Source organism: Dipodomys merriami, unplaced genomic scaffold (assembly GCF_024711535.1).
Source record: "Dipodomys merriami isolate MVZ:Mamm:240054 unplaced genomic scaffold, mDipMer1.0.p SCAF_16, whole genome shotgun sequence".
NCBI lineage: Eukaryota > Metazoa > Chordata > Mammalia > Rodentia > Heteromyidae > Dipodomys > Dipodomys merriami.
In genome coordinates, this window is record NW_027202937.1 from 12,753,521 (window position 1) to 12,766,664 (window position 13,144).

The 13,144-nt window shown below is 35.7% G+C and overlaps 2 protein-coding genes across 2 annotated transcripts; both read left to right on the forward strand.

Moving 5' to 3' along the window:
• Positions 1-5,697: 5,697 nt before the first annotated feature.
• Or12d3 (olfactory receptor family 12 subfamily D member 3) lies at positions 5,698-6,644 on the forward strand. Its single transcript, XM_070023404.1, has one exon. It carries the CDS (start codon positions 5,698-5,700, stop codon positions 6,613-6,615), a length of 918 nt encoding a protein of 305 aa, XP_069879505.1. The 3' UTR covers positions 6,616-6,644.
• Positions 6,645-11,679: 5,035 nt separating this feature from the next.
• Positions 11,680-12,648, forward strand: LOC138827944 (olfactory receptor 12D3-like). The gene is made up of 2 exons (XM_070023524.1): positions 11,680-12,266; positions 12,378-12,648. Exons 1-2 carry the CDS (start codon positions 11,680-11,682, stop codon positions 12,646-12,648), a joined length of 858 nt encoding a protein of 285 aa, XP_069879625.1.
• The last annotated feature ends 496 nt before the right edge of the window (positions 12,649-13,144 follow it).

A 13,144-nucleotide genomic window follows, 5' to 3' on the forward strand; every position in this document is an offset into this window, starting at 1 on the left:
TATTACAATGCATTAATACATACATGAAGTTGCTTCTGCTGAAAGTCTCTAAAACTAATCTTATACACATAAATTAAACAAATTCATTTCTACTGTTCAGTCTTCCCTGTTTTACCATAATTTTTCCAAATCTTTCCATCAAAATGTCTGTAGAACCCAGCTTATAATTGATTATTTTTAGTTTTTATTATGTTGCTCTAAATTATCTTTTTGCATTCACTAAATGTTAGATTTCTCAAAGGTACGAGATGTGGTTTCTCTTTCAGATGTTTTTCCCCCCTCATTATCAACAAAGCAGTCTGTCAAGATTGATTATTTTTAATAGCAGTGTAGTGGCTTCCCAAGAACAAAAGAAGGGAATAAATAAAATGATACTTAGGGGAAGAGAAATATGGAGCGAATAACTCTATGGAGAGAAAAGGAAATCCCAAGATCATAATGCCCGTCCTGCCACTTGGGAAGTTTTCAGCTGTTTTTTCTCTGTCCAAAATACAAGATGAGATTTTCTGAGGTTCAATATTACACATAGACACAGGATATTAGTAACAAAGATGCATATGGGACTTTGAGCATCCAGAACTCTCTCTGTTAATTTTATTTGAGACAAAACAATCTGGGTCTCAGGTTTTTGGATAACCATATTGTGTGGAAAGTTATACTCATTTCTAAGGTATGTTTTGAGAAGAATAAAGGCCAAATTGATTTAAATAGCCAAAAATGATCTATAGTAGTATTTTATTTCTGATGAAATGGCATTGAGATCACAGGATTGGGTGAGTTAGTGTACCTGGGGAACTATTTTTTTAAGACATGGTTTTGATAAGGTAAGGTCAAGACTGGCCTGTCCTCAACCTCTAGAATGCTGAGATTAAAGGCAGGTGCCACAAAACTTAGCTGCTGGGAACTTATTTAAATCAAAGCTGTGAAAAGGAGGACAGAACTAATAATATATGGGCTCATGGCACAAGTCATTAGTTTAGAAAGCTTTCAGTTTGATAATATAGTTACTCTTTTGAGAGTTTTGGGTTTGCTGTCTGTGTGATTAAGTATACATGTATGTTGTAATTATATGTCTGATTGTGTATGAGTCTTCAATAGAGAGAATGATAAAGTGGTCAGATGGATGAGTTGTGTTAAAAAGAGAGAAAAGATAAAGGAAAGAGGGGAGTGAAGGCGGAGAGAAAACAGGTAAGTCATCGCTTATTTTTTCATTTATTTAGTTTTATTTAACACCAGTGCTGGGCTTGAATTTAGGTCCCAGACACTGTCCCTGAGTGTTTTAGCTCAAGGGTAGTACTCTACCACGTGAGTCACAGCTCCACTTCTGGCTTTTCTTTTTATTGTTGTTGTTTCTCTCTTTCTCTCTCTGGTTAATTGGAGATAAGAATCTCACAGTTTCCTGCCAGGGCTAGCTTAGAACTATGATCCTCAGATTTCAACCTTCTTAGTAGTTAAGATTATAGGTGTGAGCCACCAGAACCTGGCCAGAGGGAAAAATTTTATGATTTAGGACAGGAAGGAGATAACAATTGGGGAGTTGTTCTTACAAGAACAGAGGAAGTTCCACTCAAGTGGAAGAGTGATCTTCATACATAACTAAATCATTATATGTAATTCATATAACTGGCACAGTTGCAAGGCCATGGGTAGTTATATCAGCAAGAAACTTGTAGATATTCCCTTTTGTCTGTTGTATTGTTTCAAGGTTTCAGACATAATGTGCTGCCTAAGAGAGAATAGGAATGAAGAGTTAGAGGCATGGGCTAACAAGACAAAGTGAAATATGCAGTTGTTTGAAATTTCCAAGCTTTCATATCTGGGATCTTTCTAGCTTTGTTGGGATCTACATAGTTGAAGAAATAGGCTTTTAATATTTGAAGATTGGCTCTCACATGGAAACATCTTCAGTCAGCTCATCCAGAGATTTTTGGCAAGCAATGTGGTGTGTCCTGCCGTGGTCTTGCTGCTAGCATTTTCAGACAGGCCTGTTTGGTGTCTGAGTAAGCAGGTGAGTCCATAATATCTACAAGATTTCACTGCAGATGAGAATTAATGAATTTAAATAGAGACGAATGTGCATGTCTATTTTCCTTCACTCATGCTTATCAGGGAAGTATAGATGCACAGTAAATAGTCTTTATTTTTTAAAAGGATTTTCCAGGTGAGGACATGAAGCACAAGTTGGCCAGCGGATATAAGGATGCATTCAAAGAGCTATCTTTAAAAAATTATTTTATTTATATGATACTGAGGAATTGAACCCAGGGCCTCATGCATGCTAGGCAAGCACTCTACAACTAAGCCACATTCCTAGTTCTCAAGAGAGCAATCTTAACCCTTATTCTTCATTGGGTTTGAGAAGAGTAAAGAGAAATAGGAATGCATGACAATAGTGAGGGCTAAATAAAAAGGTTACTTGATTGTAGAAGCTGAAGTAAGACCTATAATATTGGAAAGAGAAAGTCACCTGATGGTAGTTTGAATCTAAGATGCTTGGTATTGATGTTATAGAGTGTTAAAATTATTTCTTTGTAGGTACAAGGGCGTGAATATAGGGCCTTACACTCTTGATGGGCTTTCTTGCTCCTAAGTGGCTTGTTACCATTTGAGCCAACCCTCCAGCCTGACATTTTGATGATTACTGGAGATAGACTCTCTCAGACTTTTCTGCCTGGGGTTGGCTTCAAACCTCAATCCTTCAGATGTTAATCTCTTGGGTAGCTAGGATTACAGATGACCTATTTGCATCCAGAGACTTAGAATGATTAATAAAGGTAAGAACTGCAGAAAGTAGCTAAGGAAAAATGGAAAAATGGGGCCTGTTTGAAATAACCTTTGACTCAAAGGACAAGGAGATTTGTGTGTGGGTGTGTGTGTGACAGAGAGAGAGAGAGAGAGAGAGAGAGAGAGAGAGAGAGAGAGAGAGAGAGAGAGAGAGAGAGAGAGAGAGAGAGAGAGAGAGAGAGAGAGAGAGAGAGAGAGAGAGTCCTAGGGTTTGAACTCAGGGACTGGGTGCTGTCCCTGACATGTTTTTACTCAAGGCTAGTGCTCTACCACTGGAGCCACAGCTCCACCTCTGGCTTTTTTGGTGATCAATTGGAAATAAGAGTCTCAGACTTTCCCTGGGCTCACTTTGAACCATGATCCTCAGAACTCAGCCTTCTGAGTAGCTAGGATCACAGTTGTGAGCCAAGGGTGCCTGGATCTATTATGTATCTATTAATTACTATTCAAATATTAAATTACCTTTTGTCTTAAAATACATTTCCTTTTGTTGTGACTTTCCTTTTAGACATTGCTTGTTCTTACTCATTTATATTTATGTGTGATTTTTCTTCCTGTTAAGTTCTTTCTTATAAGTGTAAAGACTATCCTTGCCTTATAAAAGAAATTAAAAAGTGTGTACTTTTTCTTTCTTTGAAGTTTTATGTAAGTTACTGTTATTTGGTGGACTTCACCATTAAAACCTGTAATTGTTGTGTATCTTTTTTCTTCTTCTTCAGATTATGGGGCTTGAACTCAGGGCCTCCTGCTTTCCTTCAGTTTGCTTGCTCACTGCTGGAATGCCCTGCCCCTTGAGCCATGCCTTCAGCCTGGGTGTTTGCTAATTAACTGGAGATGGTCTTTTCTACCCAAGTAGGCTTCTGACAGTGACCCTTCTGATCTCAGCCTCCTGAGTAGCAAGGATTATAGGCATGAGCTACCAGCATCCAGCCCTTTTTGGGGAAAGTTTTAAATAATAGCTTCAGTTTCTTATGTAAATATCAAACAATTCAAATTTTCTTTCTTCAACCCGGAGATTTTAAGAGTTGTTTGGGATTGAGGTAATTTTAAAATTTAATTATCAAGTTCATTGTCAAAACATTTGTTTGTAATGATGTTATAAATTTTGACATTGATAGAATCTGATAATATTATTTTTTAATTTTAATTTTATTGTCAAGGTGATGTACAGCAGGGTTACAGTTACATAAGTAAGGTAGTGAGTACATTTCTCGTCCAACTTGTTATTTCTCCCTTATTTTTCTCTCTCTTTCTCTCTTCCCAACCCCCCCCCCCAAGTTGTGCGAGATCATTTCCAACGTATTGTCATGTGAGTATCACTGTTGCATTGGTTCTCCCTTTGTCCTTTGTCTCACCATTTTGTTGTTCCCCTTCCCTTCTCTAATTCAGATAAAATATAAACAATACCCAGAGTACCAAACTCACATACAGTGACAACAGGGGATAAACCATAGGGGGAAAAACACAAAAGAAAAAATCAATCATGTAGTACATTAAAAACAACAACCAAGAAAAACCTCTTGTGACCATGTCTTGGATGATAATACTATTTTTAATTTAGTAATGTATATTCTCACTGAATTTACCACTTTTGTAAACTTTTTCAGTACTGGCTTTAACTTGAATTTTATTGCATTTTTGTGTTCCATTTAATGATTCCAATTATTATTTTCATCATTTACATCTGACTAAATATGTAATAATTGTACATATTTATGTATAATATGATGTTAAACATATTAGGTGATGATAGAATTAAGGTAATTAGCATATGCCACTTAAATATTTGTCATTTCTTTGTGGTTTTCCATTTCCTCTTTTCTAACATAGGTCAATGATTATGGTCAATAATTTTTCTGTTTATTTCTTTGGCTATATGTCAAAAATTTTAATGTATCTTATCTTTTTAAGCATTGAAAATATTTTCTAATTTCTCTTTGTATTTCTCCTGTTATCTAGGAATTATTAAGTATACAATGCTTGAAGGATTTAGTGAGTTTTTAAAGAAGACATCTATTTCTTATTCTTTTCTAATTCTGTTGTGACAAAGAACACTGAATGATTCAATCTTTTGAAAAATTTTAAAAAGATACATTTTATTTTTGATTTTGTGTTTTGGGTAATTAGCAATATCAGGAATTCATGTTGAGTTTGATGTTCTTTATGTATTAAAAATTTGTGAAATAGGTTCAGATTTTTAGACCCGTAGTGACTTTCTGGCTGATGTTATGTATATAGGGGTATGTTAAAATTTCTCATTATGATTGTGAATTTGACTATTCTTTATTCTTGTCAATTTTAAAACTTGCCAGAATTTATCACCAATTCAGTTCTCTCAAGTATACCTGTGGCTTCACTGCCATGTGGTACTAGTGCAAATTTTATTATATCTTCCATCTACTTACATAATATTTGAGGTTTGTGGGTTTTATCTCTGTTTCTCCAAAGTTTTAGATTGTCAATAGGAATGGGTGGCTTTCCTGTTGAATTTTAACATCTCGGGTAAAATGAAAAAAAAAAAAAAGAATGATTTACCAGGACTACATCAGAGTCTAAAACCATAAATTGGGCAACTATTTGCTTTGTATGTTTTAGAGTTGTCTAAACCTGAATGCAAATGTTATTTTTGAAAGTTATGCTCCTACTATTCTACTTATAAAAAGTGCTCTTTATCTATTCCCACTGCTTTAATTAATCTAATACCATTTTACCAAGTCAGCATTGATCAGGTACATTGGTTTTTCTTGATTTTTTCATGAGTAAATTAACTTTACTGTTCCTAAACATTCTTTAAACTGTAGCTCACCCCTAGATTCCTCTAAAAAGTAAGCTCCTTTCACTTAATAACAAGGTGAAAGAAAAAAAATCAGAAAATATACCTCATTGCTATTTTTACATTTATTCCTCAAGATGATGGAGAATATTACTATGGTGGATGAATTTTTTTTACTTGGCCTGACTGCTGTTCAGGAGCTACAACCTGTCTTCTTTGTGATATTCTTGATCATTTACCTGATAAACTTGATTGGAAATGCAGCTATATTAATAATTGTTATTTTGGAGCCCAAGCTCCATTCCCCTATGTATTTTTTCCTGGGAAATCTTTCATGCCTGGATATTTGTTATTCTTCAGTAACCTTGCCCAAGGTGCTTGTAAACCTCCTGTCCACACACAAGACCATATCTTTTCTAGGCTGCATCACTCAGCTACATTTCTTCCATTTTCTGGGAAGCACAGAAGCCATCTTGCTGGCTGTCATGGCCTTTGATCGCTTTGTGGCCATCTGCAACCCCCTGCGCTACACTGTCATTATGAACCCTCAGCTGTGTGTTCTGTTGGCAGCTGTAGCCTGGATGATCAGCTTCTTTTATGCTCTGATGCATTCTGTCATGACTGCACGCCTGAACTTCTGTCACTCTTGGAAGCTCAATCACTTCTTCTGTGATGTCAAGCCCCTCTTGGAACTGGCCTGTAACAACACAGAACTCAACCAGTGGCTTCTTTCTGTTGTCACCGGCAGCATATCCATGGGAGCTTTCTTCCTCACGCTCCTTTCCTACTTCTACATTATTAGCTATCTGCTCTTTAAGAACCGGTCCTGCAGAATTCTTCAGAAAGCTCTCTCCACTTGTGCCTCACATTTCACGGTGGTATGTCTTTTCTATGGACCTGTGGGTTTTACATACATTCGCCCTGCCTCAGCCACATCCATGAGTGAGGACCGGATGGTGGCCATCATCTATAGCGCAGTCACCCCGGTGCTGAATCCACTAATATACACGCTTCGGAATAAAGAAGTGATGTTGGCTCTAAAGAAATATTTGGGATAAAGTTCGTTAAAGACTGCCTACAGCACCAAGAGGACAAATGAGACAATGTTGCATTGTATTAAGACATTCATTTATTTCATTGTAATAAATGACTTGTTTACTTAAGTTCTTCTTTTCTGTTAGAAAATTTGAGCCTATCAGGTTGTGCAGTAGGTTCAAGAATCACAGGAATGAGCAAAAGAAATTCTATTGTATCACAACACAAAAATTATTATGGTGGTGGGGTACATTATACATAAACCCAAAGTACATAGTAACTTTTATGGAGGCTAGAAGGTACAGATTATTGAAAGAGATGGGAGTCTGTTAATATATAATAAGAACTCGTCATGTTTTTGTCCTAGTTTCCTGACAGGGGGCTGCTCTGACCACCAAAATTTCTCAAGTGACAAAATTATTTTTGACATTCATGAATCATTTGGATCATATCTGAGTTTATGTTCATGACAAGAACCATGATGGGCTCCCAAATATGATAAAGAGATTAGAGGCTTTGAGTCTTGGTGATAGTTGCCTGAACTTCATGAAGGGAAGTAGGCTAGAGACTTGATTTCAGCTACAGAACTAATAATTAAATCAATTATGCTTAGAGAGGAAGCCTCAGTTTAAGCCTGATGTCAAAGCTCAGGTGGGCTTCCTCAGTTGGCAATACTGCCCATATTTTCTGGAGGATTATGCATCTTGAAGACAAAAGAGCTTTGTGTTTGGGCCCTCACACAACTTACCTATGTTTCTTTCCATGGGACTCTAATGTGTATGATGTTTCTATGACCAAACTTAATCATAAGTATAGCACTTTCCTGAGTTTTGAGTCATTCTCACAAATTATAAAATCTCAGAGGTTACCTGATATCCTTAAATTTGTAGCCAGATGTTCAAGGTTGAGGGTTGAGCACTTCTGGCTCCTACACTTGCAGATGGCATATGGAATGAGAGCTATCTTGTGAAAGACTAAGCATTCAATCTATGAAATTTGGTTTAATTCTAAGTAGTTGATGTCAAAAGTCATGATATTGTCTCTTCATTTTCTCTCTGTCTCTGTCTCTAAATTTTTTAACTTCAACCCTAAACAATTTTGAAAATATAAAGATGTTAGCTCATTGGCACTAGATATGCTCTTTCCTCAGAGATGTGATTAAGAGTCTCAGATGTCAGCGATACAGTGAATGAAATTATTGCAACAATAAGCAAAATGAAACAACAATCAGGAAATCTTGATCTAATAGGGCTGATGCTAATGGAAAATTTATCATGGACAGAGTATAATATAAACAAATACAGATATTGATTTCTTGTAATGTATGGGTGAACCTGAAGCCTGATCAGCTACCTCACTCAGTTTTCATAACTGAGCTAAGATTTAAATAATAAAACTAGAGAATAAAAGGTGATATCAAAATAACCATCAGTGAAATACAGATAATCATGAATGAGTACTTTGAAAACATATTCACATAAGTTGGAAAATCTACCAGAAATGATTAAATTTTTGGACGCATTTGATTTACCAAAATTGAACCATGAGAATATAAGCCATATAAACAGATTTGTAATAAGCAATAAGATTGGAGCATTAATAAAAAACAACAACAAAGATTTGATGGACTCACTACCAAATTCTATCAGATAGTCAAAGAAGAATTAACACCAATATTCCTCAAACTTTTTCATGAAATAGAAAGGGAAGGAACACTACTAAATTTATTCTATGAAGTCCAGTACTGCATTCATTCCAAAACTTGATAAGGATACAACAAATAAAGAAAGCTTTAGATCATTTTGATAAACAAAGTTCTTCCAAGCTCAATACATATGTTTAAAGGATCATACCACAAGAAAGACCTACATAACAACCAAGTTTCAATCCAGGAATGTGAGGATGTTTGACATACTTAAATCAATATAACACATAAACAGAGTCAAGGAAAATTATGTGATCATTTCAACTGATATACAAAAATCTTTTGATAAAATTCACAATCCTTTTATGATAAAAAGCTCTGATGAACATAGGAGGAATAGAAGCAATGTACCTCACAATAATAAAGACTATCTATAACAGACCTACAATACAGGCAACATCTGGAATGGCAAAAAGTTTTTACTCTCCTCACTCTTATGCCACATACAGTAGTGTTGGAATTCCTAGCCAAAGCAATAAGACAAGAGAAAGAAATGAATTCAAATAGAAAAGGAAAAATCCAAATTATCCTTATTTGCAGATGATGTGATCCTGTGCTTGGAAGACCATGATTCTGATCTTACACCTGAAAAACAGTTGATAATGTAGCAGGATATAAGATCAACATATAAAAATCAGTAGCTGGGGCTGGGAAGGTGGCTCAGTGGTAGCTTGCCTTGTATGCATGAGGCCCTGGGTTCGATTCTCCAGCACCACATAAGCAAAAAGAAAAAAAGCTGGAAGTGGCGCTTTGGCTCAAGTGGTAGAGCGCTAGCCTTGAGCTGAAGAGCTGAGGGACAGTGCCCAGGCCCAGAGTTCAGGTCCCATGCCCGGACTCCCCCCCCCCCCCCCAAAAAAAAAATCAGTAGCTTTCCTATATATCAACAATGAATAATAGGTTGAGAAAGAAATCAGGAGAACAATTCCATTCATGCTAGCTAGGTAAAAATTAACTAGTGAGATTTAAAGCCTTTACACTGAAAAGCATGAAGCTTTGAAGAAGGAAACTGAAGAATCCAGAAAATACATCCTTGAATTTTAGAATGTTTCTCTTGGTTTTTAATTTTTTTTAGATTGTATTTTGTTAACTTTGCCCAGGCAGATCTCAACCTCACAATCCCCTGCCTCTAATGTCCTTACTAGCTGGAACTTCAGGTTTGGATGGCCATACTAACTAATTCATATAACTTTTATGTGTCTAGAAGCTTCTGAGTAAAGTTATCTCTTTTTGATTTTCCATGTTTCTGTAAGTGATGATTTATTGTGTAAGTATCAATTGTTAGATTTCCCAAGGGGAATAGAGGAGTCCTTTCCTTTATGCAGATTCTCTTCCAATCTATTTTCAGGGAACAAAATAAGGCTGTGCGCAAGTGCAATTTAATTAAATATAACCAAGTTTTCTGATAATTATACCATAAGATGAACACATATTTATGATGACAGAAAAGCAGAGCTAACAAGACCTTTGAGAGGAAATCCCAAGACAGCCACACCTGGGACACCACTGTGGAGAGTCACAGGGGATTCAGTGTGTTTATTTTCCATTTATAATAGAAACAAAGACAAGACTTCTGTCATTGGTTGCTGCACTTAGATATATGAAGGCTGTCCTATGAAGCTTTGTGATGATACAAAGTGTCTATTAATTTTATTAAAAGATATAATCAATGCATCAAAACTTAATTCTTCAAAGTTTCTATGAAAACAGATATATTCCTTCCGAGGTATGTCAGAACAAAATCAAAAGGATAAATGAACATAAATAGCAGATAGAACAAAAAGAGATTAGATTAGAAATAGTTTTCATGGGAAAAGATTGAAGTTTTTTTTTGTTGGGGAATAAAAGTACCTGAAAATTGTCTTTGACTATAAATTGTAAAAATTTTACAATTTATAAAATGGAAGAACAAGTTGGCTTATGGCATATTCATTAGCTGGAAAATTTGGGAATTTCCTGATGTAGTCAATAAGTTTTTTAAAAAATAAAATAAGTATACAGTAGTTGCATTTACATATGTGTGTTTTGAAGTTAAATGTCAGAAAAATGCTAAGTAACATACACAGAACCACATCATTCATTTTAATGCTTTTGTAATATTTAAATGAAGTTAACATATTTATCTCCCCAAATATTCATCGTTTCTTTCAGGTGGAACTTTAAAGATACCTTCTTTTATCACTTTGAAATGTACAGAACATAATTATTATCTATACTCTACTGTATACTAATCCTCCTGAACTTGTACCTGCGACTTTGTATCCATGCATCCCTATCTCTCGTTTTTGTATGTGTGTTTTCTTAAAATTTGCTTTTAATCCGTAAGAGCTCCATTTTTGGTTGAACTCCGTATGCTGTGTATCCTTTTTACTTTGATATGTTGAATACCAAACTGGTCCAGAATCTAACATATATTATTGTTTTCTTTAATTATGCTATAAATAAGTTTAATTCTGCCATTCTTAATCATGCTGTTTATCATAGATTATCCTCCTACCATTTGAGATGATGCACTTACTTATACCTTATGCCAGAACATATTTACTTGTTGTGATGGTCAATAATTTTTATTAATTTTAGTTAAGTAGTAGATTTCAATGTGATGTTTTCTATTTGTATATGTATCTTATTTAATTCATACATATTCACTTCCCAATTAATCTTTTGTTCTTTTCTTCCTTCTCTCTGGAATAACCTCCTTTCTTTTTTCATATCTTTTTTTTTGGTTAAAAATCTAGATTATACATTTAAGTCAAATTTTATGGTACTTTTCCTTCTGAGTTGGGTTTATTTCACTTAACGTGATGATCTTTAGTTTATCAATTTTTCTCTAATTTTGCTTTTCTTTATGACTGACTAATATTCTATTGTGCATGTATGTATGTATCACATAGATATGATATAGATCTACATGCATATATAGCATTTTATTTATCTATATGTCCGTTGATAGGTCTCTAGATTGACATGACTTGACTGTTAGGAGTGTTTAATAAATATACACGTGTAGACACTTGTCTTATAAGCTAAGTTTCATTCTTGAGGTCCATGTGATAATTATTGTTGACTGTCAATTTAAGTAGATTGAGAAGTTTTTAGAATAGTAAAGCTACCTCTGGCTATGTCTGTGAAGGTATTTACTGAAAGAATTAACTAGGGGGAAAGCCTTAACCTGAATATCAGTAGCATAATTCCATAGACATGGAGTTCAGATAGTATAAAAGCAGAAAAAGAAGAGTCAGTTAGTGCATAAGTATATTTCTCTGCTTCCTCCCTGCCAGTATAGACTAAAACTTTGGAAGCAATGAGACAAAACCAATCTTTTTTTCATAAGTTGATTATGGCAGGTATTTTGTTGTAGGGATCCAAAGCCTGCTGAATATTAATGGCCCTCATTTTTTTTCTCCCCAAATCAAAGGAGAATCTCACCACAGTGAGTGAATTTCTTTTGCTGGGATTGACCTATGTTGAAGAGCTACAGCCTGTAATCTTCATGGTTTTCCTCATTTTATATGTGATAAACCTGCTTGGAAATGGGGCCATATTGGTGGTTGTCATCTCAGAGCCAAGACTGCACTCCCCCATGTACTTTTTCTTGGGAAATCTTTCTTGTCTGGATATTTGCTATGCTTCAGTGATACTGCCCAAGCTAATGTCCACCATTCTTTCCAGCCACAGGACCATTTCCTTCCAAGGCTGTATCACTCAGCTACACTTCTTTCACTTTCTGGGTTGTACCGAGTCCCTTTTGCTAGCCATTATGGGATTTGATCGATTCATGGCCATCTGCAACCCACTCCGCTACCCTCTCATCATGAACTCCCAGCTGTGTGTTTTGTTGGCAGTTATGGCTTGGATCACCAGCTTCTTCTATGCCTTGATTCATTCTGTGATGACTGCACGTCTGTCATTCTGTCACTCTCAGAAACTCAATTACTACTTCTGTGATGTCAAGCCCCTCTTAGAATTGGCATGTGGTGACATAAGGATCAATCAGTGGCTCATTTCTATTGTCACTTGCATCATAGCCATGATGGCCTGTTTACTCACTTTCCTTTCCTACTTCTATATTATTGTCTTTCTTCTGTTGAAGAACCGGTCCTGTAATGCTCTCCGGAAGGCGATGTCCACTTGTGCCTCCCACTTTATGGTAGTGTCTCTTTTTTATGGTACTGTGGGACTCACCTACATACCGCCTACTGCTGCAGCATCTTTTATAGAGCAACGGTTAGTGGGCATCATACACACAACAATCACTCCAGTGCTGAACCCCCTAATCTATACCCTTAGAAATAAAGAAGTGATGTTGGCTCTGGACAGAGTCTTTAGGAGGAAGCTGAAACTGTTTGCCTAAAGCAAATCATTCATGACACTCAACTAAAGAAAGAGGTCCTATGTCATATTACGATTTATTTTCTAATCTGTAATAAATACATGTCTTACACTTTATTACAGCAGTTCTGTTTTATAACTAGGTTTTGATTCATATGACCCCAATTAAGACTCTATCATTATTCATTCATTCATTCACTGATTATAATAATCATTCTAGATTATTTTTTGAGAAAATAATAAGTTGCCAATTATACAGCAGTGCAAAGAATCCCTGAGGCCACTCAGGAGGACATGATTCAGATAAGGAGTCAGACAATAAACATATGAATCATTAAATCTCTCCCTGAGGTAATATGTATCGTGGAAGGTAAAAATAGGTAGTGTGAACAACGCTTGTATGGTTTTATTAGTAAAAGGCTTTTCTAAGAAGTGGCACTTGACCAAGATAAGGAAGGAAATTTGGGAGTGAGTTATGCAAATGTGAGGATGGGGCATATGTTTGCAGAAACAGCATC

Coding starts and splice junctions, on each gene's coding strand:
- Or12d3 (XM_070023404.1), top strand. CDS start 5,698: ATGGAGAATATTACTATGGTGGATGAATTTTTTTTACTTGGCCTGACT.
- LOC138827944 (XM_070023524.1), top strand. CDS start 11,680: ATGGCCCTCATTTTTTTTCTCCCCAAATCAAAGGAGAATCTCACCACA. Junction 12,267..12,377: donor AAGCCCCTCTTAGAATTGGC/ATGTGGTGACAT, acceptor TATTGTCTTTCT/TCTGTTGAAGAACCGGTCCT.